We start from the raw sequence: 26,802 nt of genomic DNA, 5'->3' as shown, positions 1-26,802 counted from the left end.
TCCCCCCCTCCATCCAGGTCTAGGAAGGTGAGCATCCAAACAGACTAGGCTCCCTCAAAGCCAGTACATGCAGTAGAAACAAAACCCAGTGCCATTGTCCTTGGCTTCTCAGTCAACCCTCATTGTCAGCCACATTCAGAGAGTCCGGTTTGACCACATGCTCCATCAGTTCCAGTCCAGCTGGCCTTGGTGAGCTCCCATTAGATCAGCCCCACCGTCTCAGTGGGTGGGCGCACCCCTTGTGGTCCTGACTTTCTTGCTCATGTTCTCCCTCCTTCTGCTCCTCATTTGGACCTTGGGACCTCAGTCCAGTGCTCCAGTGTGGGTCTCTGTCTCTATCTCCATCCATCGCCAGATGAAGGTTCTATGGTGATATGCAAGATATTCATCAGTGTGGCTATAGCATAGGGCCAGTTCAGGTGCCCTCTCCTCAGCTGCCCAAGGAACAAGCTGGGGACATCTCCTTGGACACCTGGGAACCCCTCTAGAGTCAAGTCTCTTGCCAACCCTAAAATGGCTCCCTTAATTAAGATATATACTTCCCTGCTCCCATATCCACCCTTCTTCCATCCCAACTGTCCCATTCCCCCAAGCTCTCCCCATCCTCCCCTTCTCACTTCTCTCTCCCCAACTCCTACACTTGCTCCTTACAGGCCTGTATGACCCACTGAAGGGCCTCTTCAAGTATGCCCGTGCCATGAATGCACCCACGTGCCCGGCCATACCCCACACTAGCCAAGAGCGTTAATTAGAACTACTGATAGAAGCCTTTCATTTCATATCAATTGGTGGAAAAATAAACACCCGTCCCCCAGATAAAGTAAATGAGCAAACACATCTGGATTGGGTCGTACAAAGTGCTAACAGTCCTCCTCCACAGACCCGGCCTCCGCCTTGCTGCAGAGTCCGGGATACCAGCACTGGGCCCTTGTCTGCGCTTAGTCTGCAGTGATGGACTCTTGAGGAAGACAGGCATCCCCCTCCCATGGAATTTTTCTGCATGGTTTGAGAGGAAATGTATAGCCTCAGGACCCTCAAGGCCAGCTTCTCATCACAAAGGGTATTTATTGGCCCTAGAGGGACAGAGGGCAGGGAATAAGAGACAAAGATGAGATAGAGGGAAAGAGAGACAGAGAAGGGAATGAGGAAGAGGGGACAGAGGTAGTTATCCTGGAGGGACAAAAGGCTGCCTCTGGATAGAGGGGACAGATGTGGCACATAGGAAAATGGCAGTTTGTAAATGTTCAAACAGAAATCCTGTGTCAGGATGAACTGTTTAATTTTAATTGAGCAGGTCAATTAGGGTGGCCTTTGACTGCTGAATTCCCATACTTTGATAGCTGGCCCTTGGTAGTCAGCCTCAGGAGGAGGAAGTGGATGAAAAAGGAATAAATCTCGGTGGCTAGCTTTCGGAATGTAAGCTAATGGTTTTCAGCAAGGCAGAGGGAATGGGGGAAGAGCAAGGCCTGCCAAAGCCATGTTGGCCACACTCAAGCTGGCCGGAGTCCCTTGATGTTTCAGTTGCCAATGTCCGGCATAGGAGGAGGCATTTTTGGGGGGGGGCTATGAAAATTCCTACACAGAGACGCTAACCTGTAGGACCTCAGGAACTGTATATGGAGTGAGTGGTTTTATAGAAGGTGGTGAGCTAACATGAGGCCATTCCAGTGGGTTCTAATCCATCGCGACTGATGTCCTTGCAAGACGTGATCAGGGCACAGACAAGCACAGAAAGAAGACATGCTTCGCAGTGACACAGGACAAGACAGCTACCAGCAAGTCAAAGTGGAAGGCGTTTGAAGAAACCAACGCTGCTGACCCTCTCTTCTTAAACTCCAAGCCCTAAGAATTCTAAGATAATAACCGTCTATTGCATAATCTATTCAAGTGCTCTGACGTGTGAGCCAGGAGAAGTCCTGGAGCAGTCCTGCAGGTCTGGCTCCGTTTCACCAGGGTCGCCAATCACTAATAGATCACTACCTAGCCTCGGCTTAGCTGTCTGTCTTGAGGGAGAGCTTGCCGGCTCGCAAGGCCGCTAAGACTTTGTGTCCCGTGGTACTCTCAGGTGGAGGGGCAGAAAGCCTTACTCGGAGAGACTTACACGAGGTCGGGGAGGTATCGTATAACTGAAAAGCCCAGCCAGGGGCCTCAGGTGTGGTTTTAAGCAGCTCTCAAATGATAGCATCCGAACCCGTCTTCCCGTTCTTTGGGGATGGGCTGACCTAGACAGACGCTGGGTGTCCCAGGCAGCTCCAGGGTCAAGTCCAGCTGGAAGCCAAGAAAGACCTCTTGACAATACTATACTGACTGTACGCTCATCTGCCTTACACCTCTCTTCCAGAGAAGGGGACCCACCTGCCTGAGAGTCCTCTTTGCTCTGCTTCTCCAATTCGCTCAGCTAATTCTTCTAGGCCATCTCTTCTGGGGCTCTCCCTTCCCTTCATTTTCTGGCTCTTTTGTTTTTTTCTGTTGTTGACTATTTGTTTTGTAAGTGGTCTCTTCCAATGTGCCTTTAATAGCTCCCATTCTGGTCACGTCTGGCCAAAGCCCTCAAGCAGGAGGAGCGGCATTGAGATCACTTTGGATTTGTTCACGATTCTCCTTCAGCTTGAATTATAATGAACTTGTTTTAATTTCTTTAAATGTCGCCTGGCGTCAACTAAACGTTTGATGCCTTTTCCAAATTAAGGAATTGATGTCCAATACCAGTTATTATGCTCTGGAGATTATAGCTTATACCATGTGGTATAATTATAATTATAGATTATACCCTGTGGGTACCCCAACCCTATCAGGAAAAACTTATAAGATGTGTGTGTGTGTGTGTGTGTGTGTGTGTGTGTGTGTGTGTGTATTCACGTGGATTTTGCCTAATTGGAAAATATAACAAGAAAACAGAAGTGATGGAGATTCCATCAATGACAGTCCTATTCAGTTTTTCACACCCTTTATTTTCTTCTTGGAGAGATATAGAAAATAAATAGTTGCAAATGCGGCCAGGGACTGGCACTGCAGTGATCTCCCAGCTGTGGCTGGTATTGTCGCATTGCTTCTTACTCATCTAAGAGGAGGATCTGACCGTCCCACAGCATGGCTTCATGTGGTCCAGCAGAGACCTCAGACTTACTGTCGCCTAACACACATAACTAAAATGACCATCGCTCTGCCCTCCCCCTCCCTTCCGATGCAGTGTGGTTCTTACGCCCTGTCCTCCATGGATGGGCCAGTAGCCCAGGATACCTCCAGACATCCTGGGTTATCCCTGCAGTTGTGCAGTGGGCACGCCGTAGGCTTGTTGAGCTCTATAGCTTACATGCTGACCATCCTGTCTTCTAGGGAGACAGGCCAGTGTTGAGCAAAGCCTCATTATCTGCTCTGGCACCTATGTTTGCTTTTATTGCACCGTGCTTCAGAATGTCCCCCAAAGGCACTTCTTGCCTCTCTGCATATGCACTGTACTGTCTGTTGTTCACAGAAATGACAATGTTTATCTTCAAGCGTAGTCATGAACATTGTCAAAAACATCACCAAATATGGACATCTTTTTCACCCTTCCTCTTTCTAAGAAGTTTGCAAACTCTTCACTTATTCCTATACCATAACCAGCTATCTAAAAATACGTACACACTTACAAACACAATGTGTGCACTATGAATTTTTCTGTCACATTGGACATTGAATTCCTAGTATGAAGCTCAAAATGTGTTTATTAAATATTTATTAATTAGTGTTTGAATTCCCACTAGTTTATAAGTATTTTACTGAATACCCATTAGATCAGGCAGTAAGGATCAACTCGAGTGATCATAATGTCAGAGGCTTTGTCTTCCATGGACATTATGGTTAGCCTATAATGGATGGTTACCACTAAGCTAAGTGTTGTGCAGAGAGTCACGTGGTGCTGTGACCATGTGCAAAAGGGAATGGCGCTAGCATGAGACAGCTGAGTGACAACATGAGGACCTAGGCATTGTGAGATGGTAGACCAGTTGTCCCTTTGACATGCATATGGGCTAGAGGACATAGCGTTGTGCCAGAACCTGGAGGCTACGGCATAACATACCCTTCGATCTGGGCTGCTTGACATAGGTCAAGAGTTTTGGACTGTGTACTGGATAGATTAAATTTTCACGGCTCCAAAACATGGATGAAGATAGGCAGTATGGGTGTTAGGAAGGTGGCTTATCAATTGGTTTATGATAGGCTTATGGGAGATATTGCTGGGGACGGCTTAATGAGCGTGTCTGTGGTTCTCCCCGCCTCCGGCCCCGACTCGGCATCAGAACCAGCCTTGGAGGTTTCGAAAGCACCACACCTGGGTTGTAGCCAGGGCGCTCTTTCTTGAGATGGATCTTGACATCTGTGTTTTGGCATTATCAGAGCAAATTTGATATAGCCAAGGTTAGCAATTGCTAAGCTAGGTCAGTGGCCAGGGCTGTGGCCTGAGGGCCAAATTGAACCTACGTCCCATCTTCTTGTATATTCCGTGAACTAAGGATAATTTCTATGTTTTTGAAAGTGGCTGAAACATGAACAAGAAGAATAACATTCCGTGAAATTGAATTCTAGTCTCGCTGAAACGCCCGTGTGTCTTCTGGGGCCCGCTACCACGCCACCACAGTGGAGATGAATGGCAGTGGACTGTGGCTTCATGGTCCCTAATGCTGCTCCTAAACTCACTTAGGTCAGTGGAGGCCATGCTTGGGGCCGCTTTCAAACTTCAACGTGAAGTCAAAAGGCCTTGTGTGATGTGCTTTGTGCTTCTGCAGTGCGGTTTGCAGCTAATTTTTTGTGTCTTTTTTTGTAACCAGAGAGAAGCTGGTAGATTGGTAACAAGTTCAGTAAAAATAATTTTTTAGCAAGCACGTTTGAAATATATGCTTTTATTCACCAAGTCCCATACGTATGAAGACCATACTGTCCATCGAACTCGATGACTCAAGCCTCTATGTCAAGAGACCTTCCTTGAGGACCCTCTAAGTTCCTCCCGGTAGTGTGTCCCTTCCCCTCCTATCTTTTTACCTTTTCACCTTTTCTTTGTCTTTTCTCCGTCTTTTCGGTTCAGATTTAGGATCACTTCCAGCCAGGGACTCAAGAGCAAAGTTAAAGAACAGAGAACCGTGTTTAGAAAGACGTAAACACACAGCTGAGCAGAATGAGGGCAGGATGAGGACAGCCGTTCCCGTTGTCGCGTGGGTTTTCTTCCGCCTTTTGGTGTTCCTCCACTTCTATTGAGAAAACGTGAAAAGTGGGACTGGAGAGATGCTCAGGGGTTAAGATCGCTTCCTGGGCTTCTAGGGGACTCGAGTTTGGTTCCTAGCAATCATGTTGAACAGCTTACAGTAGCCTGTAGCTCCAGGACCCTCTTCTGGTTTCTGAGGGTCCTTGGATACGCCCCCTCACTCCTTACCCTTTCCCTCTCTCCGCCCCCCCCCCACAAAAATAAATAAATAAACAAAGGAAAGAAATTAAAAGCCCTGAAGGTAGGGAAATGATCAGAAATGAGAGGAGGAAGGAGAGGAAGTGCTTCTTGTCACCTGTATGTGCTGAGAAGCAGTCACCATCAGGACCCAAGCTTGTCTCACCGCTCTGGTCTATGCTCATTTTGATTTATACTTACATCTTTGGTGGCAGTGATATTAAAGGTTGCTGTATACTTCCCTGTTTTGTGAGAGTATGACATCGCATGTAATCTCTAACATGATGAGCCCGAATCAGTTGAACTACTGGGAAAGCATCGGATTTGTTGTTCATCATTGCGGTTGCGCGGTTGGCCCCCGGTGATGTGAATCTCATGAACCTCTCCGGGGACCTGCGTTTGTAAACGAGGCTGAATGGTTCCCATTCTTACACTTCCCCCATCCACCTCAACCTCCCCACCCAGCATTGTGAAGCGGCTGCAGTGCCAGGTGTATTTATGCGACAGTCACCTGGAGAGAAGCCAGCACCGGCATTGCAGCTGGCTGGGCGCCAGACTCTGAAACAGCATCCGTGCTCCGCTAACAAAGCTTCAGGAAGGCCAGCGCTGGCTTTTTCCTTAACATATGGGGACGGCAGCGGGCAGATGTGGTCGGGGCCGTCTCCTTCCTACACTGGTGGTTAAGTTTGCCCACGAGCCTTCCCGTGCCTAAGTTTGGGACATGCCCATTTAATCATGAATGGATTGGGGAGTGGAAACATAAGTAATATTCAGGATCATGTTTCCCACCGGGGCCTCAACTTACGTTCCCGCGTGTTGTGTTTTCTTCTCTTCCAGGGTTTTGTACATTGGCCTGGCCTGCAACACAGCTCGCTATATTTATATTTCCTATCTGGAAAACGCCTGGACCGTTCTCCCTATGGAAGTTCTGCAAGGTGAGCTGATGACTGACGTGAGAACTATCTTTGCTGCTCCAGCGGCACCGCCCCAGTCCTGACCTTCCATACCAGGCTCTATCCCGGAAGGGAGGCTCCACAGCTCCTGGGGCTGGCGTGGGTTTTTCAGCTGCTCTGGCTGCCCTCTTGTGTTGAGCCAAACAAAGCTGGGTTTTTTTTTTTTCCACACCCGTGTGTTTAAACAAAGAGAAGGGAACTCTGGAATAAACTGTCTGCTGTGCTGTTAGGCAGAGTCCTCCAAAGGTGGTTTTAAAATAGAAAAGGATGTATCTTTCAAAGGCTCAGGTTCTTCTGAGTTCTTTTCTTTTTAGATTAACTATACATATGAGACAATATGGCTCTAGTATTTTATCCCTTTATTATTATTATGTTACTTTTATTGCATCTGATGACTTGTAGCAGAAGCTTGAGAACCACATTGCTGTTTTCCATGAACCCTCTGAATCTTTACCCAGACACACCAGCCTGAGTTCTCCCTGTGGCCCCAGGACACTGTTTCCTGCCAAGGCATAAATCTGAAAGATTTCCTGGGAGGTTCTCAGCATGTGGACTAAGAATACTTAAAGATGGATCTGCGTTCAAAGCTCCTTGCTGTATTAGTGTACACGATCCCTTTTAGATTCTAAAACCTCAGCGAACTTATTTAGTGATTAGCATCATGAGTACGGTCATCAGGACAAGGTTTCTGGAGTAGAGTGGCTGGTGACAGCCTCCGCCCCTAAGCGCTGGACAAAACGCTGTACCATCAGCTTGGTTAGATAGTACTGGTTCCTCACCCAGAGGATGTGAGTGCACTTAAGCCACGATAATGTCCCATCCTGATTCAGAGTCATAGTTACTCACCTAAGTAGACTATATAAAACTCATGCCCATTTGCCATAGCCCCTCATCACAATGAGAAAGTACATCCTCAACCAAAGGGCACATATCATTTATTGTCGCGTAATTACAGAATATAAAAATAGACACACTTTGAAGGTGCTTTTCTCAGATCTGATATGATGTGTGACTAATAGGAGAAAATGTGTTTTCAAATGTATATATACAAAATTGGGTGTGTATTTGTCACCAAGTAAGCTATTGTCTGTAGTAATGAGAACCCTGGAAGGGTTTGGCAGTGAAGGGTGTGTCTCAGCATGCGTCCCCTGAGAACCAGAAAGCACTAAACATGAGTAGCCAGGGAGTCTCAGTGATAAGGATATCCCACTCCGAGGGCCTGTTCACTTCTTGTCTTGTTTAATAATAGCATCGTTGTCTGTTGCTATATAAGGGGATGAAGCCTCCATAAAAAGATCAGTGTTCCTACTAAACATATATGTTGCTATAAAAAGATAAAAAGATGTATATTGCATATATACTAATGTACTATTTTTCCCTTTAGTTGGAGGTAGAAAAGGACAGTTTGCATAAGAAACTCAAGAGAAAAAAAAAGAGCATTTGTGGATTGGGTTGTTTTAGTTCATAATAGTTGAGAGGTTGAAGCAAGAGAATTGCTGTGAGTTTGAAGCCAGCTCGGAATACAGTATGAGATCCTGTCTCTAAAAACCGAAACAGACAAAGAACAACAAAGACATTGGTTCGTGAGGTGGTTGAAGGGACAGCAGAAGAGGTTCTATCCGGGAGGAAAACAAACGTTCTTTGCTGTGCATTTAGAAATCCTTCTATTGTTCTAAATGATTTTCAGAGATGCAGGAGGTGAACTGAGAGCCGGAGACAGGGATTACAAGTGAGGTCAGGTGTACGGTCTCACAGCTGTTCTGGAAGCCAGATGTGTGAGATGGATGGAGAAGTGTGCACTCGGCAGGGAGAAGCTCAGTGGAAGGAGCAATTAGTTGCAGAAGCAGGGGCTAGAGGCCTAAACATTTTCTTGGAAACCTCTTTAAGCTCCGGTCTGAGCTGGAATCCAAAGGGCCACCATGTAGCCCTATAGAAAGCAGCCGCCTGCTACAGAGCAGCGCTGTGGACCAGAGAGTAGATGGCAAAAGCCAGACAGCACCTTCAAGGGTCACAAACACCATGCTGTGCCCAGGGCTGGATGGAGTCGTCGTCACAAACTTCCTGCATCTGGTATTCACTGCTGGGTGTGCCATACGGGAGCTAGGCATGCTCTGAATCCAACGGGAATTCTTCCTGGGGCCGGCCAGGGTTTACATTTCCGTGATTCATTTTAGTCTCCTCTGTGCCCATGAAAGCTCAGCACAGATCGGATTGCCTCCCGGCCCAGCAGGGGATTCTGCAGCTTAGCTGCCCCAGGCCCTCTCTTTCTAGGCTGGAGGGCATAGCTCCAGTCCAGGCAGAGTGAGTGCCGGTGTCCCTACTGCACAGCATCCTTGCCTTTGAGATGTGCCGTCCCCAGAAGGCACCGGCTTATCCCTACGAAACCAATCCACATAAGATCACTGAATGGGTTTGTTTGGGCATCTTTGATTCTGCTGCCTATACTGGCTTGTCCAAGTGGCTTATAGTCTCTGACCTTAAAGGAGACTATGCTTGGGATGTAGTCAAGACAGGAAATAGTTGTAGTGGAATACTGATTACAGCACAAAGCCTCAGGTTTGAGTCCCATCACTGCAGGGAAAAGAAACATACCCTTTACTGGGGCTGTGACTTGATAGGTATCAAAGTCTCAGGTTGTGGGGAGGCTGAGGCTGGGTGATAATTCTCATCACTGGCTATCTGGACATTGAACCATCATCATTTGCTTTTTTTCTTCCTAACCAAGGTCACATGAGAGCCAGGAGAGTCTTCTTTAAAAAAAAAATCATTTGTGTATGTATGTGAGTGTGAGAGAGTGTCTATGAGAGAGATGGAGTGTGTGCGTGTGAGAGAGAATGAGACACACACACACACACACACACACACACACACACACGGGGGGGGGGTGAACTTATCTGGGTACACTAGCAGCATGTGTTGAGAAATTAGAGTATAACTCCCAGGAGTTGACTTTTCTCCTTCCGCTGTGGGCTGCAGGACTCCAACCCTGGTCCCCAGGCTTTTGTGGCAAGCACTTCTACCTACTGAGCCGAGAGCAGCTTCTTAAAAAAATATAAGTGAAGTCTGTCTCTTCAGTCCTTTGCCAACTCTCCTCGTCCCCTAAATACCGTGAACGCTAGTGCAGCAGGAAGAGGGGGCAAAGGCGCTGGGCTGAGTCCGTATTCACCCCTGCTTCCCCTTTATGGTCATGGATCATGTCCATGAACATCTATCTCCGTTTCCTTATCAGAGCTGCCGATCACCCTCTCCGCTTCCTTCCCAGGCTAATATGCTAACAGCCATCCAGCAGATTTTCTCCTTACTAGCTCCTAGCAAGGGCTATTCAGGCTTTTCTTGGGGGTTAAGATATGGCCAGTGGAGCTGGCCAGAACTATAAGAACTCGGTTCTGTCCCCATGTGGTAATCAGTGTTCTCTTGCAGCCCATCCTTCTGCAAGGTCAGTTACCGTTTTCAGCAGGCAACTTGCAACACCATCTAAAGATTCTCCACTCATGGCGAGTCTGCAGTTCGTCTTAAAGGGTGGGTCTGAGTCCCAGCATCTGTGAGGGACCGTAGGAAGGCTGCTGAGATTACAGCTTTATCTGTCCCCTTTGCTCCTACACGAGAAGCATTTAGACACTCGGGGTTGTGATCCCGAACATCTGACAAACATCAAGATCACATTTGTGATGTTCCGCTCCTGTGTGGGCATCAGTTAGAGTGAATCACAGGAAAACTCAGCCGTGAATGTGGTCAACATTATTCTTGGTATTAATGAGTCTTTTTGCCGTGAGTTCCATCCCAGGACCCACAGGGATGGAGACAACTAATCCTTGCCGCTGCCCACTGACCACCACGCTGTCACAAGCATGCACCCTGTCCACCACATAAAGTAAATAAATAACTGTATCTGTCTGTCTGTTTTCATGGAAGCTCAGCAGTCAGGAGCACTGTCTGCTCTTCCACAGCACCCAGGTTTAATTTTCCTAACCCGGGAGGGTACCCAGTCATTTGTAACTCCAATCCTAGAGGACGCAATTGCCTTCTGGCTTCCACAGGCAGCAGGCATGTACACGGTGCACGATACACATCTAGGAAAAACACCCACACGCATGAACAAAGAAACATGTATTTAAGGAGAGTGAACCAGACAGGCTGCTATGTCTGAAGAGCTTCCTTTGAAGATTTATTTTTATTTATGTATGTGTCTACATGAGTTTGTGTGCACCATGTGTATGTAGGAACCCGCAGAGTCTAGCAGAGGGCACCCCCCCCCCGGAACAGGAGTGACAGGTGGTTGTCAGCCACTCAATGGGTGTTGGGAGCCAATCACAGGTCCTGTGAAAGAGCAGCCAAAGTCCTTCACTGCTAAACCACTGTCCCAGCCCCGAGGACGGCCTTTTGAATGACTTGAGTTCCTGGTTCCAGCACAGAGAACCAGATTTGGCCAGCCATGCAGTAGAGCAGAGAGGAGACGGCTGAGAAGTGCCTTGTCTGTCACCAGTTATGGGGCGCGAGCTGACCTCTATGGTCTCGCTCTGTCTCACGCAGTCTGGTAGCCAAGTTGAGCCCGAGCTCTGTTTCCTCTCGTTATGTTCCGGAAGAACACAGAGGAGCCCTGTAAAATGATTAACATCCGGGCCTTATCTAGACTTGGCTTCATCTGTTATCTATATTGGAAAATTTCTGCCTGGCTTAATCTCCGAAACACATGAAATGGTTAAAGGCCTGCACGTAAAAATGCGTGGATAAAGGGGTTCACCGCGTGACTCGCTGTGTCGTGGTGTGGCTTCCATGATGAGATCCCCCCTTCCTTTTTTCCTCTTAAATTTTATTTTGTTTTATTGGAGGGGGGAAGGGTGGAATCTGGAGGCATGGTGTGAAAGACACAAGGAATAGATAAAAAGAAGACTGAGCAAAGCACAATCGTGGTAGACAAACCGATCAGTGCGCTGGCATGTGAGGGTCAAGGCCCCATTTCACAGTTCCTACAAGTTCTTTTAAGACGTCTCCCTCAATGTAGGTGCTCTCTCTTGTCCGTCTGTCTTCACCCGAGATGCTTCTGGTCTGAGGCCTCTCCTCCGGCAGTGGCGCCCCACGTGTCCCTCTTTCTAAAATATTTTCAACCACGTGGACTGTGACGTACTTTAGGACTCAACTAGTTTCCAAATACTAGTTTTGCTTCCTTTGTGCCACCTCTTGAATGAAAAACAAAAATCCATGCCTCTACCGAATTCTCCAGACGTGCATACATAGAAAGATACCAGTGTTACGGCCCTCTGTATCCTGTACTGGGGTTGGTAATTTTTAAACACCCTGATACATAGCTAACATCGTTCTCTCTTAAAAATGTGTAAGTGACAGAGAAATTCTGAGACCCAAGATGCTGTTGCTTCCCTTTCTTGGCCGATGCTTTGCTGGTGCTGGGACATCTGATGAGAGACACCAGTGCGTTTCACTCATGAGCTTTCTGTAAGCTGAGACCATGAAGTGCTGTTTACTTTGCAATCCAGTTCCCTGCTAGTAAGCTCTGTGCCCTTTTATCTCCTCCTCCTCTTCCTTCCTCCTCTTCCTCCTCTTTCTCCTCCTCCTCCTCCTCTTCCTCCTCCTCCTCTTTCTCCTCTTTCTCCTCCTCCTCCTCCTCCTCCTCCTCCTCCTCTTTCTCCTCCTTCTCCTCCTCTTTCTCCTCCTCCTCCTCCTCTTTCTCCTCCTCCTCCTCCTCTTTCTCCTTCTCCTCCTCCTTCCTCCTCCTCCTCCTCCTCCTCCTTTACCATCATCACCTGTTGTTATTGTCATTGTCTTCTTATTCTTTTTTGGAATGTCTGTTGATGTTGGTAGCTCTAACTCTGGCAGGCTTGCTGGTCACCTTCTGTTTTCTTCTCCTCAAAGGCCTACGGCTTTTCCAGTATGCCTCACAGTTAGTTATGTCTGGCCAGGACAAAACGAAATACTACCTATCTACCCAGTCCACAAGACTTCCCACATGCACTCACCCCCATTTTCTCGGATGCTGAAAGCTGGGGCGATGGGGCACTGAAGGGGGTGGCCTGCAGCTGGGTTCGTGAATGCCGGTGTGAGGCAGAGCTGCTGACCCTCCGGTCTCCTGCCCGTCGGATTCTGAGTGAGCAAGCGTGGAGCCTGAGGCTTGTTTGTTATGCCAGCTGGTAACTTAACCGTTGCAGGTACCGTCTGTTGCTTGCCCAGGGAGAGAGAGCATTCTGCTGAGATTCACCAGGTTGAGCTCTCAGAAGCTCTTCTGCGCCCACAGCTGAAAGCCATGCTGGACTAAGTGGAACCCATGCTTTGGCTCCTCCTGGGAAAGATCGGCCATGCCGATCTTCTGAGGAGGGGCTAAAGAAGTGGTTGTCTTGTTCAGCGAGTGTGCATGGATGGCAGAGGCAGGGAAAACAGAACAGTGATGCTTCCCAGGTTTCTGTCTCTTCTTACTCCTCCCGGCCATCACGGCTTGATTTCCCCAAGTCAAGCAGCATTGCACGAATGTCTGCTTAGGAAGGGGTCCTGGCCTCTTCTTGTACATTCCGTTTATTGCAGTCGAGCCCTATTGTGGGCCAAGAGAGAACTACTTTGAATGAGATGTTTTACAATATTATGAGAATTCCCTGGATGTAAGGAAACTTTGGAGCATGTGTGTTATGTCAGCTCCTTAGGGAGGGACCAAGGCAATAATGCTCGTTTCTTAACAAGGGGCATCTGTGATCGTGTTTGGTATTATCAGCAAAACCTCCCAAAGGAGATTAACTTCTGCTAGTCCTCGAGTTACTGAGAGGCCATGTCATGGAGCCTTTACACACTTAGGTGCCTTGGAGTGAAGTCATACCATGCAAAATTTACACACTCAGATGCCTTGGAGTGAAGCCGTGGCCTGCAGCATTTACACACTCAGATGCCTTGGGGTGAAGCCATGTCATGTAGCATTTACACACTCAGATGCCTTGGGGTGAAGTCGTGTCATGTAGCATTTACACACTCAGATGACTTGGGGTGAAGCCGTGGCCTGCAGCATTTACACACTCAGATGCCTTGGGGTGAAGCCATGTCATGTAGCATTTACACACTCAGATGCCTTGGGGTGAAGCCATGTCATGTAGCATTTACACACTCAGATGCCTTGGGGTGAAGCGTGTCATGTAGCATTTACACACTCAGATGCCTTGGGGTGAAGCCGTGGCCTGCAGCATTTACACACTCAGATGCCTTGGGGTGAAGCCATGTCATGTAGCATTTACACACTCAGATGCCTTGGGGTGAAGCCATGTCATGTAGCATTTACACACTCAGATGCCTTGGGGTGAAGCGTGTCATGTAGCATTTACACACTCAGATGCCTTGGGGTGAAGCATGTCATGTAGCATTTACACACTCAGATGCCTTGGGGTGAAGCATGTCATGTAGCATTTACACACTCAGATGCCTTGGAGTGAAGCCGTGGCCTGCAGCATTTACACACTCAGATGCCTTGGGGTGAAGCGTGTTATGTAGTATTTACACACTCAGATGCCTTGAAGTGAAGCCGAGGCATGCCGCATTTACACACTCAGAAGCCTTAGATTCAGATTCCTTCCATTGCACTGTTTTTCCTCTGACCTTGAACAAGGCTAATCTCTCTGTGTCTAGCTTTCTTTTTGGAAAATTTGGGGGAAAAAGATATTCCCTGTGGTTTGGAGGAATAACTGGAAGTCTCTGTAAAACAGCATAATTCCCTGTAGAGAAAGCTGCCGTAACCGTGCTAAGGGGATTCTTATGTCCAGGTCGGTGCAATGGAAATAGTATGAAAATGTCCATCCCATGAGGCCTCAAAGCTAATCGCAACCAACCCAGTCAAGCTAGGAGGATCGGGACACTAGACTCAGATGAGTGCCTGCCTGGTCTTTGGGTGTCATTCACCGTCACACAGCATTCTTATCGAACATCTACTGTAGGTCTGGTGATAATTACCGTCAAAGGACATCAGAACATTTCCATGACAGATAGCCAAGGAAGGGAGAGCACTGTGTTCCAGCAGAGGCCATCTGGCTGCCTGGTCACTGCCACTTCTTGGGAAGAAGCATCTCTTTATGTTCGTTTCATCTAACGACACAGTTATATAACCTCTAGGGATTTAAAACTCTGTAACCCTCGTGGAGAAAAGGCTCAGCGATTAGGAGTGCCTGTTAGTTAATACCCGCCAACAAATTCTACAAGTAATTTAAGCATCTGTCTGGAATTATATGCTGGAAAACGCCTTCGTTTTCTTGTAAACGAGAATTTTAGAAAGCACACGTTTGAAGGAGGAAGGGATGGGATGTGGGGCGAGCGGAGAAAGAGAGGGAAGAGAAGAGGAAAAGATGTGAGCTGGAGACAGGGAAAGAGAAGTGGGTTGGTTATTAGTCAAATATTTTCCCGTGTAACCAAGCCCTCCTACATAGGATCATTCAAGACTCGTATATGATCTAAAATCATAACCAAAAATGTAATCTAATGTTGCGGTCCAGGCCTATTATCTATCTCTACTCCTAAGCCCTGCAACAGATGGCCTAGACGTAGTCATCAATAAAGTTAAACCCTATAACCATTTGATATGGTTTTGGATCATTGGGAAACACTTCTTAAAGATGAATCAATTTTCATTCTACTATTGAGTCCAATTAGTTTTCTTTGTCAATATACTTCTGAATTTTATTCTAGTGATACTCATGAAAATAATATCGGCATCTGAAAAAGAAGCCAACACCATCTTTAATAGCATAAAGGAAAATACTCCCACTGTATACCACTGTGTCAACATTCATGCCTAAGACTCTGACTAGGTATTATTTAATTCTGCAGAGACTGATAGTATCTACAGCGTTGCAGTTGTTTAACCGGAGCAAGCAAATAAGTTTTTTAAACATCTGTGGGAATTAAGTGTGTATACTATCAATAACTAGTCAGTCAATATTTCTAGTTAAAAATTAATCTAGATGGGTTCAAGGATGTAGCTCAGGGATAATGCTTGCCTTGTGCATGTGAAGGCTGGATTTAACCTATTCACCAAAAACAAAGCAAAACAACAACCAACCAAACAAACCCCAAATCTACTTCCTTGAAATGATGAACGAAGCATATATGAGAAACAGGAAAATTATTTTAATGTTTCTAAGTTAATGATGAGACATGCAAACTAACATGAAAATAGAGTTTATCCCTTTCTGGGCCTCCTTAAGCATGGCCAGCCCATGTGACCCTTTTATTGCACGCCACACACTGTGAATTAAGATTTGCCGTTTCAGCGCTGGGCATATTTGTATTCCTGTAAATACAGATTTGTTTCTGAGATATGGCTAGCTTATTGGAAACAGTGCAGCCCTGCTGGGTTTCCTTTTCCGAGTATGACCACAGCATGACCACAGAAAACCCTCCTGTGCTCTTTCTTCTGAGCCTAGGAATGGTGTGTGTCCCAACAGGGCCAACCAGAGGACTCAACATTTCTCCAAAGATATGTAAATGGCCAATCAACACCAGAAGGTATTCCATAGTGCTGACCAGAGAGGCAAGTAAGCACAGTGGGGTGCTGGTTAGGACTCGAAGAAAAATGTTTTAACAAGTTCTGGTTAGAAGGCAGAGAGGCTGGTGAACTTCAGATTTCTGGAGGGCGGGGGAGAGGAGGATATGGGAAACCACTGATCTTCTAAATGTTAAAATCAACAAGCACCCCCTGAACTGGAGAATCCACTTCTTGCTGTGTAAATCCCAGTGTACACGAATCTACTTGAAGACACTTAAATATCAATATTTAAACAATAGTATTCATAATAACCAAGAGGTGGAAACAGCTCAGAGGGAGGCCATCGACAGAGGAACAATATGTGGTCTATTGCAATGGACTAGTATTCGGCCTTTAAAAGGACAGATACTTTTCATATTAATTTTTGTTTTGGACAGTTTCCTACGTGTGTGATGTATTCTGATTATGCTCTCTCTACCCCGTGCCCTCTCATTTCCATCCTGTCACCCCCTGCCCCAAACCTCATCTCTGTCAGTCCCTTTTCCCAGGCTCATGACTTCGGGTTTGGGTTGGTGGCACACTGAATTTAGTCAGGGCCATCTGTGTGCCATCGGGGTTGGGAGGGGTCATCAGTGTGTGCCTAACTGCAGCAAGGGCTCCCCTCTGCCTGGCTCGTATCAGTAGCAAGCTCTCAGGTGTGGGCAGGAGGGCCCCTGAGCCTTCCTTGTGTATTCCCGACTGTGAGGGGCTCTAGCTTAGGCAGCACCGCTGTGCTCAGAGCAGCTGTGAGCTCACGATCGCCACAGCTGCACCAGCTCCAGAAGGCAGCATCCTGCTGTCCTGCGCCCTGCCATTTTGCTCTGCATCCTCCCTCCCTCTCTTCAGCAGTGCTCCCTGAGGCTTAGCAGCGGTGGTATGCACGTCATATTTAGGGCTTACTGTCTATCACTTATTCTCAGCATGTTGACCTGCCATAGTCTGCCTTCACCGCCATTCACTGGAAAGAGGTTTCTTTGATTAAGGACGATAGTAGCATTTCTCTTCCGGGTATAAGCGTAATATTGATCGAGGCAGCTTGACACTGTGACAGCTTAGGTAAACAATCGTGTGCAGTTGCCTCTAGGATCTAGAATCTTCCCAACCATGTTTTTTTTTTTTAAAGGTGTGCGCCACCACCATTGGTGGGTTTCATTCTTTTTTAAAAAAAATATTTATTTATTAGGCATACATTATTCTGTTTGCTTGTATGCCTGCAGGGCAGAAGAGGGTACCAGACCTCATTACAGATGGTTGTGAGCCACCATGTGGTTGCTGGGAATTGAACTCAGGATCTTTGGAAGAGCAGGCAATGCTCTTAACCACTGAGCCATCTCTCCAGCCCCCAACCATGTTTTTTGACCATGTGTATAGCACCAGGTTCCCCAGGCATCAGGCCCCAGATCCAAAGCAAGAGCAGTTGGTTACCCTCATAGTAGTTTCACGGCTGAGCAAGTGGGCCCATCTTCCCTGGAAGACTGGACCTGTAGATTATAGGATTCACAGCTGGGTACTGATGTTTTCTCCCCAGCAGCCTGTGGAGTGCCTCCTGGGACCCGAAAAGGGAGAGAAGGAGGTTTTCAGCTCCTCCTGGCATGATTTCTCTATCCATGCAGCCGAGGTTGTGTGTGGTGCGTGGTGAACCACCGAACACAAGCTACAACGTGGGCAGACCTCAGTGACGTTATGCTAAGTGAGACGCGCCAGACACATAAATACTGTTCTGACTCTACTCAAGAGACCCAGAATCTTCACGTCTGCAGGGATGAGAAGAATGGTGCTTGCTAGTGAATGGCCTGAGGGGTAGCGGGTGCGCTGTTTAAAATAGTTAAAGAGATGGTAACGGTGATGTACATACAACACCGTGATGCTACTGAACACCTAATGCTACTGAACTGTATGTTTAAAAACAGGTAAAACGATCATCAAACATGCATTGCATGCTTGAATGAAGAAGGACGCTTAAAAGAAATCCCACACTCACTCAGAATTGAGTACAATAGAGGGTTATTTATTTAGGAGTAGATACAGATCAATATTCTTTGCTGGAACAGAGAACAGCAACCGAATCCCGCAGCCAGAAAAGAGAGCTGACGCACTTTACATCAGCATAAATAGAATAAGAGGCCACGCCCAAGTGGGCGGGTGACTTAAAGGCTATTGGCGGTAGGAATTCCTACAGCACTTGTATGAAATTCTCAAAGCATACAAATACTATATTGAGATGGCTTAAATGATACATTGGTTTTGCATGGTTTATTATAAAGCATGTATATGTGTTTAGATATGCATAGTGTATCCATATATTATAATAGGTCCCTTGTTTATGAAGTCATTCCCATTGCAAAAAAAAGCGTGATGGCAGGGATGCTGAGCAGATGCTCACACCCACTCCTCCTCTTCTGCAGGGGTCACACATGCGGCCATCTGGGCGGCGTGCATCTCGTACCTCAGTGCTGCCGTGCCCCCTGAGCTGAGGACGTCTGCGCAGGGCATCCTGCAAGGCCTTCACCTGGGGCTGGGGAGAGGATGCGGTGCTATGATTGGAGGCGTGTTAGTCAACTACTTTGGTAAGAATCGTTTTTCTTTTGTTCCTTTCAGGAAAGTAGGTTTTTATTATTTTTTTTCCAGCCATGCCGAAGTTCAGCTTCAATCTCCCTATCCTCTCTTTTCACACCGCACGGTCGTCATAATTGTAAAGCCCATGCTTAGGTTGGGAAGGTGGTTAAAGCCAGCTCATAACACACTCTTCCGGCAGACGGCTTTAGTGGAACACTACAGCAGCCTCAGAAGAGCCAAATGAAGGAAGAAGCACAAACGGCTTTTTAGTTGTTAGGTACCGGGCATCTGCTGCTCGTGACACAGAAGAAATAGAACCCATCATCGTGACCCCAAAACCTTTAAGTATTCAGTGGTCACTTAAGTCGTCCCTGGTGCACACAGACGACATCACCGCCAGTCTGCCGCATCCCTATCCGTCAGCTGACAAGAGCCCGAGGACTCTGGTCCAGGTTGGAGTGCTCAGTCTTCTGTGTAAGGCTCCCAGGGCTGTGCGAATTTACAGCTCTATTTTCATGAATGGTGGTAGCTGGTGCTGTTTGTTAACGGGTTGCTAAGTAGTCCTCAGGAAGACAGCACTCCACTGAATACCCTGCAGAGATGGGAGTTACTCAGAGTGAGCAGCGAGCACCAGGGACTCCTGAGGCCACCCTGTGCTCTCCCATTGCAGGGAGCTAACGGGCCACTGACTCCTCCGCTCAGTGAAGCTGGGCTTCTTCTGCCCCCAAATGTTAGGCCGGTAAAGGTTGTCGCGTTTCCTGGGATCACCAGGTCTGCTCTGCTTGTTTTCAAGGGGCTGCTGCTACCTTCCGGGGGATTGGCATGGCCTGCCTGGTGATCCTGCTGCTCTTTGCCCTGATCCAGTGGCTGGCAGTGCCGGACGAGGAAGAAGGTGAGCATGGCCTCTTTCCTTTTGTTCTTGGGCGCAAGGGTGGAGGGGTAAGGGCTTGAAACTGGCCTTCTCTAGGTAATACAGACTGGCCTTGAGTAGGCAATCGTGCCTCAGTCTCTTGGTGCTGGGACTACAGGTGTGTGTGAGCTAGCCTTGGCTCCATTTTTTTTTTCTTGGTGGTTCTGAGAACCCTGGCTGTACCGTGACCAAGCAGGACCAGGAGACCTGTTCTCAGCGCCTTCCTCATGGGCTTCTGTGATGAGGAGACTGGCCGCTGAGCTGGGTTTTCTGTTTTTTTTTAATTATTATTATTTATTTTATTGGTGTTTCAGTCTGTATGTATATCTGTGTGAGGGTGCTATATCCTGGAGTTACAGACATAACTGTAACTGCTGCCATATGGGTACTGGGAATCGAACCCGGGTACTCTAGAAGAGCAGTCAGTGCTCTTAACTGCTGAGCCATCTCTCCAGCCCCCCAAAATAAATTCTGTGCTTTTTTTTAAAGTCTTCTTCTTCTTCTTCTTCTTCTTGTTCTTGTTCTTCCTCTTCCTCCTCTTCTTCTTCCTCTTCCTCCTCTTCTTCCTTCTCCTCCTCCTCCTCCTCCTTCTTTTTTTGAGACAGGGTTTCTTTGTAACTTTGGAGCCTGTCGTGGAACTAGCTAGCTCTTGTAGACCAGGTTGGCCTCGAACTCACAGAGATCCGCCAGCTTCTGCCTCCCGAGTGCTAGGATTAAAGGCGTGCACCACCACCGCCCGGCTTTTGGGTTTTGTTTTATGTAACACCACAAGGTGCCATGGAAGCGTGAGTTTTAACCCTCCCCCGAATTCTTACGAGCGTTAAAATTTAAGGCAAGTACATACAAGGCTGTATGGTAATTTACTGCTAGGGTTAGGGGTGCTCTTACTAATCTTGATATCTTTACCTTCATTAAAAATATGTCTGTTGATGCTTCTCCTGAAAGGCATGGCCTTTCTTGAAATCATCATACAGAAAGGAAGGAGGGGCTGGTAAAGGAACCTGCTGCCAAGCCTGGAAACCCGAGTTCAAGCCCAGGGACCCACAGAGTGGAAGCAGAGAACCTGACTCCTTCAAGTGGGCCTCTCCGGCCTTCACACGTGTTCCACGGCACTCCTGTGCCTACAAATACCACGCACAAAAATAAATACATTTAAAAAAAATCAATTATTTGGACATTTGTGAGCCTAGCCTTTAACATCTGAATCATCTCTCCAGGCCTGATTTTAAAAAATTAAATTAAATTGAAGGGAGGAAGGTGACATCAGACGGAGATGACTGAACGTGTCATGCAGAACTTTTGACGATAAGGTCACAATAGAATATACATGTTCTTGATCGCACTGTAGCCCAGCACAGAGCTGGTCGTCTTGGGGCCTCCATCCTTCCCACAGCCCTGGCCTCGGGGCTGTTCTCCTTCTGGAAAGAGAAAACAAGGGAAAACAAGGCTCCTTACAGAACCTCAGAGGAGCGCTTGAGTCTCACTGAGCTTCTCAGGAGCAAGGCTGGTGGGGGTTGTTCTCAGCCTCAGGCCACGAGCAGAGCGCCACACAACAAACACCAGGATCATTTTCTTTGTTATAAACATGTAGAAAAGGCTGAAAATAATCTTAACATTTACTTTTCTCTCTAGACAAGACAATGTTGGCAGAAAGGATTCCTGTTCCCTCTAGTCCCGTTCCCATAGCAACCATCGACCTGGTACAGCAACAGACCGAAGATGTCATACCTCGCCTTGAGCCCAGACTTCCGCCCAAGAAAACCAAGCACCAGGAAGAACAGGAGGACGTAAACAAACCAGCCTGGGGGGTCAGCTCCTCTCCCTGGGTGACCTTTGTGTATGCCCTCTACCAGGTTAAGGAGATGATCCAACTGACCAGAGACAGCCGGGCGTCGGAGATCCAGCCTTTACAGGTAGCTAGCCTCTGCTGGCCTTGTACACTGCAGCTTCCTCCTTAGTCCTCAGAACGCACAGAAAGCCTGGTGGAAAACAGACACACAGACAGAGGGTTCTAGTCGTCTGGGGTGACTGTCACAGAAGCTCACCAGGTCCCACCAGAAAGAGAACTTTCTTTCTGGAGCTCAGAGAGGCTTCCCAAATGAATTGGTGATTCTAAAAAAGAATGTAAATCTATTCCAGCCTTGCATACTTATCTTATGTTCCAACAGTAGGAAACACAAGTTGTAACCAGAATACACAGCTCTTACGTTTGGAAGAGCTTATATATCTATAATTTCAGACTTCCAGGGGCATCATTACGCGTACCAGCTGCTAAATTAACCCCCTAAATCTGTCTGGTATGGCTCTGTCTGCTACCCGACTAAGTGAAGTGTGGGTTTTGAGAGGCCTCACTAGAGGTAAAAAGCAGAGTCTTTTTGTCCCTAAAGAGCAGTCTCTCCCGAGAAAAGTCAGATGGTTCTGATAAAATCATCAATTATATGAACAAAGCTACTTCCTGACTCTGGAGAGAGAACAAGGCTCTGTGGATAGTTTGGTCAGGGCGGTAGCTTTACCTACCCCTCCCCCATGGTATATTTAATCTTTTCTTGATAAGCAACAGTCAGTTCTATGTTTACAGTAGCTTAAAGGACCCAGAGGAGGAGGGAAAACGGGATGGCTCCGTGGGTGAAAGCACTTGTCCCCACGCCTGATGATCCCAGGAACCCGCCCAGAGGGAGGAGCAAACCAGCCCCATAAGTCATCCCCAGACATCCGTATCCACTCCACCGTACACCTGCACACACTTTAAAACAAACAAACAGGTCAATGTGATCTTTAAAAACTAACCCAGAAGCCGGGCGATGGTGGCGCACGCCTTTAATCCCAGCACTCGGGAGGCAGAGGCAGGCGGATCTCTGTGAGTTCGAGACCAGCCTGGTCTACAGAGCTAGTTCCAGGACAGGCTCCAAAGCCACAGAGAAACCCTGTCTCGAAAAACCAAAAAAAAAAAAAAAAAAAACTAACCCAGAAAGAAAAAAAAAGAGGGAAGACAGACAGTAATTTCTTTTTAAAAAAAAAAAAAATCTCACATACTGCAGTTGACTAGAGAGATGGCTGGCCAAGGCCACTGTCTTTGCAAATGACCCGCCCTTGGTTCCCAGCGTCCCTGACAGGTGGCTCACAGCTCCAAGGAATCTCATGACCTCCACGGACACCTGCAGTCACGGGCAGGTACCCATGTACCAACTTAAAACACACACACACCCCGTCATACGAAAAAAGGCAAATTTGTCAACCACCCTAATGAATCTTGGCTTTGTAAACTGACTGTTTTACCGAAACTGACACTTTGCTGGGAGCCACAAACATGCCACTGTGGGCAAAATCCTCCTAACTCATTTGTGGAGCCCAGTCTGGGCGTGAGAGACGGAGGGACGCCCGGAGGTTCCAGACTTCAGAGCGGGAAGGTGAGACAGGGAACGGGTGCCCTGTTCCCGGGAGGCGATGCTTCAGTACTGGTGAATTCACCTTCATTTTCACAGACACCCAGCGCCTTTGCAGCACGAAAGCTTGCGTTCCCCCCCCCATGAAATTCGATTAATGTTCATTAAAATAAGAGTTAAAATGGATAAGAACTAACAGCTATGGCATAGCGTTGTCATGAAGAAATTATATTTCCTTCATAAATGAAATGAAATGAAACATTTTAATTCAACCATAGGAAATGGAGGTGGCACGTGCCGATGTCTAAAAGCCATGTCCCCCGACTTGGCCCCTCGCTGGTGCCCTCTTACGTGCCCGTACTTGTGTGTGTGGCTCAGTTCCCTCCCCGTTGGCCTCACGGAGCGTCTTCACACGCCTGCTCTGTCTTCCTTAGTTTTCTGTGTTTATTTGCACATCCCGCATGTACGTCAGGGTTCCACATCATGGCATTCTTTGCCCACTGTCTTGAGGCTGAGGGCCCTCCGTTGCTCACCGCTAGACGGTGACCGGCATTCGGGCATCCTGTGGCCCTGGCCTCATGACTTGCCCCAGAGCTGGGTACTCAGTAAGTCTTTATGAATGTAAGTTGTTTGCCTGGTGGTGACGAGAGCACCGAGAAAGACGTCCCTTTAGCCATAGGCATGTCTGCTTACAGTGTTTGTGTTTTTCATGCGGCTCTGGCAGTTGTACCTAGGAAAGGAAACGAAAGGTAAGATGTCTATCCTGACCCTTCATTCCTGCCTTGGTTCCAGAAGTGGGGCTTTACGAGAGATGGCTGTACATTTCTTGTTTCTTACTTGAAAATGTGTATAATGGGTTGGATGTATTCTTTCTCGTCCACTATGGCACCTCTGCTTTTTCCTTCCAGGGGACCAGTGAGAATCGGGAAATTTCTGCAGCTGGTGGAGCCCAGCACGTCCCCCGTGAGACTCGCTCTGACCCACCCAGAAACCAGCCATTCCCTGACACAGCAGCATCTCAACCGCAGCCCAGCTCCGTTCACCCCAGCGCTGCCCCCCATGTAGAGGAAAGTGGGGAGCAGCAGGCTCAGCCCACTGCAGGAGAACACTGAAGGGCCCCTGATCATCATCCACCCTGCATGGCACCAGACACCTCAGTCAGGACTCAGAGGGCGAGACCCTCACCCTGGACATGCCTCCCCGAGAGGAGCACCGCGCTGCACATGCTTCTAAGTAGCTAAACTCATTACTGTGGAACCACGCACACACGAGCTACGGTCCTGTAGAGACTCAGAGCAGTGGTGGGTGAGGACTTCCTGCTCTTGGTGGGTGAGGTCCGAGCTAACGCCTCTGCCAGGGTCTGAGGGTGGGAAGCAGAACTCACACCAAGTGAGGAGAATGAACAGGTCTCCAGGTGACCCGTGACATCAACTCTCTCTTCTGATTATTTATTCTAAATATTGGGGTCTCGGTGCAAAGAGAGATGAAGAGTGTATCTATGAATTTACTTGTCTTGAAGAAAAGCGTTTTAAAAATTAGAAGACCTATTTAAAAGGGAACCAGATGGAAGTCAGTAGAACATACGCTTTTTTCTGTTGTTGTTTAGAAAAGTTCAAAGTTTCGCTGAACTTTGCACATCTCTAACAAATATATTTTTATATGCATATGGTGTGTAGGGAAGGGAGGTCTCAGAGCTGTTACGACTGCATAGAGTCAAGCTTTAAAAGGCCTTTGTCTCAGTGGCCTGGGAGAATGAGCAAAACTGAGAGAATATGGCAAAGAATCCGTCCAAGTCATTGTCCCAAGACTTGATGGACGTGGGTTTTCCAGTGCAGCTGCTACTGTGACAGCCTGTTGCTGTCTTACAGCGACTTGGCTTCCTCACTGGGTTTCTAAGGATCCCTTAAGTTAAAACTTACTATCTACAAAGAGAAGGATAAGATTTAAGTGCCTGGGGGAAGGACATTGTGTTCAAAAATCATGGATTAGGTCTGTTTTGTGAAGTACTAAACAGAAAGCCAGGAAGGGGAATTGTGGGAATCAGAAAGACTTATCTCATGACTTCAGAAACAAATCTAAAGTTTGTTCTTCTCCCCCAAACCATAGTCATACACTGGAGCTTTTAGTGACAGCAAAAAAGGGTATTGGGTGACAGCAATACCCTTCACCACCAGACATAGGGCTTGCAAGGAAAGGAGAGGCTGTCTGGGAGGCCGGTGGAAGGGGGTTGTGGCTGTGGCTGAGCTAAGGGCATTGAGGATGAACAAGAGAGAAAGGTCAGAAATGGAAGGTCGCCTTAACCTCTGACCCTGAGTGACGGCTTCCGCATGACGGCTCTGCCTGCCTCCACATCTAGGAGGATTCATTCTGCACCTAGGTGACACAGCTCACAGTGATGGGAAGGCTAAGCAGGTGGTTATTTTTGCACTTGAATGGTACTGTACCTGTCAATCACCATGACTCGTTTTAAGTGACCTTTAAAATCGGATGGATTTATTGTGCTCGAGTAAATTGCAGAAGCCAAGTGGGGGCCAGGCTGAGCCCCACCTTTGAATGTAGAGCGTGTGGATTTGTAACCCACAGTAGGGAGCCAGAACCTTGCATCTTGTGTTTACAGTTCTGATCCATTTCTCTGAAAAGCCCTGCCGTTTTTGGAGATGCCCAGTGGACGTGTTGAAATAAAAAGTAAATACCATTTTTAAATATTTCCTAAATGAAAACCACGTGACCAAACGAGTGTAAATCCTCTGCTCTGTGATGAATGACCCCAAACTCACCATGCCTTTGATACACAATGTTTACTGCGAGCGTTGATCCAGCAATGCAGGAATTTCCAGCCTTCTGAGCTGACACCTTCACGAGTTTGTGGACTTTGTCACTTTTTTCTTCCTGTCCTAAAAGTGCCATACACCACTTAAAGACATTAAAGTGAATTCAAAGTAAACCTGATTTGAGAGTTCTATAACCCTTCTGGGGAGCCCTGGAAACAGAAGTGTCAAAGCCCAGGCTGGTAATCACGGCTCTAACGACTTGTCCTGTTCCCCTAGCCTGCAGGAACAGTTAGCCGGGTTCTCTGTGGACCCTGATTGGCTTGCTGTTATTTATAAAGCCGTAAGCAGAGTAATAGTACGCTCCAAAAGACAGCACACCCGAAAAGTCAGAGCCGTGGACAGTGTGACCTTGCTGTCCTAGTAACCCTGCTGTGGTGGCCAGGACCGGTCATTTGCAGCTGTTCCTGGGACCACGCCTGAAGCAATCACCCCCAGCGTAGCTGGTAAGTGGAGCACCTGCAGAAACAGAAGCTCACCCCTGGTTAGTGTTCCCTGTGCTGAGCTAATCATTCATGGTACACAGCACCACCCTCATTCAAAATAGGAGATTCTGAGGCTAGCAGAGCCTGTTGTGGGACCACAGCCAGAGCCAGGACTTGGGCTCCATTCTTAGTGACAGCAGCCTGCCCATCCTCGTGGGAGGGGACAACCTTTCCATCCTCCTGGGGGGCACCTTCCCATCCTCATGGGAGGGGACAATCTTCCCATCCTCGTGGGAGAGGCCGCCTTCCCATCTTCGTGGGGGGGGGACAATCCTCCCATCCTCCTGAGGGGCACCTTCCCATCCTCATGAGGGCGGGACAACCTTTCCATCCTCGTGGGAGGGGAGACCACTTGTTCCTTGCATCAATAAAAGCCATACACAGCCCAGCCCTGAGTCGTGTGTGCCTGAAACCCATGTGTGCTTGTTTCTATTCTGAAGTTCTAGACATTCCCTAACACATTCAAACTCAGCATCCCAAGCAACGGCCTTGCCTAACAGAACTTCCAGAAGACTGTAGAATTCTCTGGTTTTGCGGTACCAGGACGAGTACCCTTACCCTTGGTGTGTGGCTAGTGTCTCTGAAGAACTGGATTCTAATTTTAAACCTCTTCCTGTAGTGCAAACTGCCGTACTAGATGGCATACAGCCAACGGGAAGACATCACCTGTGGGAAGTTTCACGGCCTCCACTTCTCCCACTTCTGCAAGGCCACTTGGACCCGAGTTACTCTGTGAGAGACGATTACAGGAAAGGAAAACCGTGAC

General features: G+C 47.7%; 1 protein-coding gene across 4 annotated transcripts in view; it reads left to right on the top strand.

Moving 5' to 3' along the window:
* Window positions 1–25,667, top strand: part of Mfsd6 (major facilitator superfamily domain containing 6) — a 65,888-nt gene extending 40,221 nt beyond the window's left edge. For 2 of the 4 annotated variants that reach the window (XM_075956353.1, XM_075956354.1), the window contains exons 3-8: window positions 6,257–6,354; window positions 18,280–18,441; window positions 19,224–19,322; window positions 20,973–21,253; window positions 23,448–23,472; window positions 23,632–25,667. In XM_075956353.1, the coding sequence (XP_075812468.1) occupies window positions 6,257–6,354; window positions 18,280–18,441; window positions 19,224–19,322; window positions 20,973–21,253; window positions 23,448–23,472; window positions 23,632–23,642 (676 nt within the window). In that variant the 3' untranslated portion in view covers window positions 23,643–25,667. The remainder of the gene's footprint in view (window positions 1–6,256; window positions 6,355–18,279; window positions 18,442–19,223; window positions 19,323–20,972; window positions 21,254–23,447; window positions 23,473–23,631) is intronic. The other 2 variants (XM_075956351.1, XM_075956352.1) reach the window with 1 other exon arrangement.
* The last annotated feature ends 1,135 nt before the right edge of the window (window positions 25,668–26,802 follow it).

Source organism: Microtus pennsylvanicus, chromosome 22 (genome assembly GCF_037038515.1).
Source record: "Microtus pennsylvanicus isolate mMicPen1 chromosome 22, mMicPen1.hap1, whole genome shotgun sequence".
NCBI classification, from domain to species: domain Eukaryota; kingdom Metazoa; phylum Chordata; class Mammalia; order Rodentia; family Cricetidae; genus Microtus; species Microtus pennsylvanicus.
This window is presented reverse-complemented; position numbering and strand designations above follow the sequence as displayed.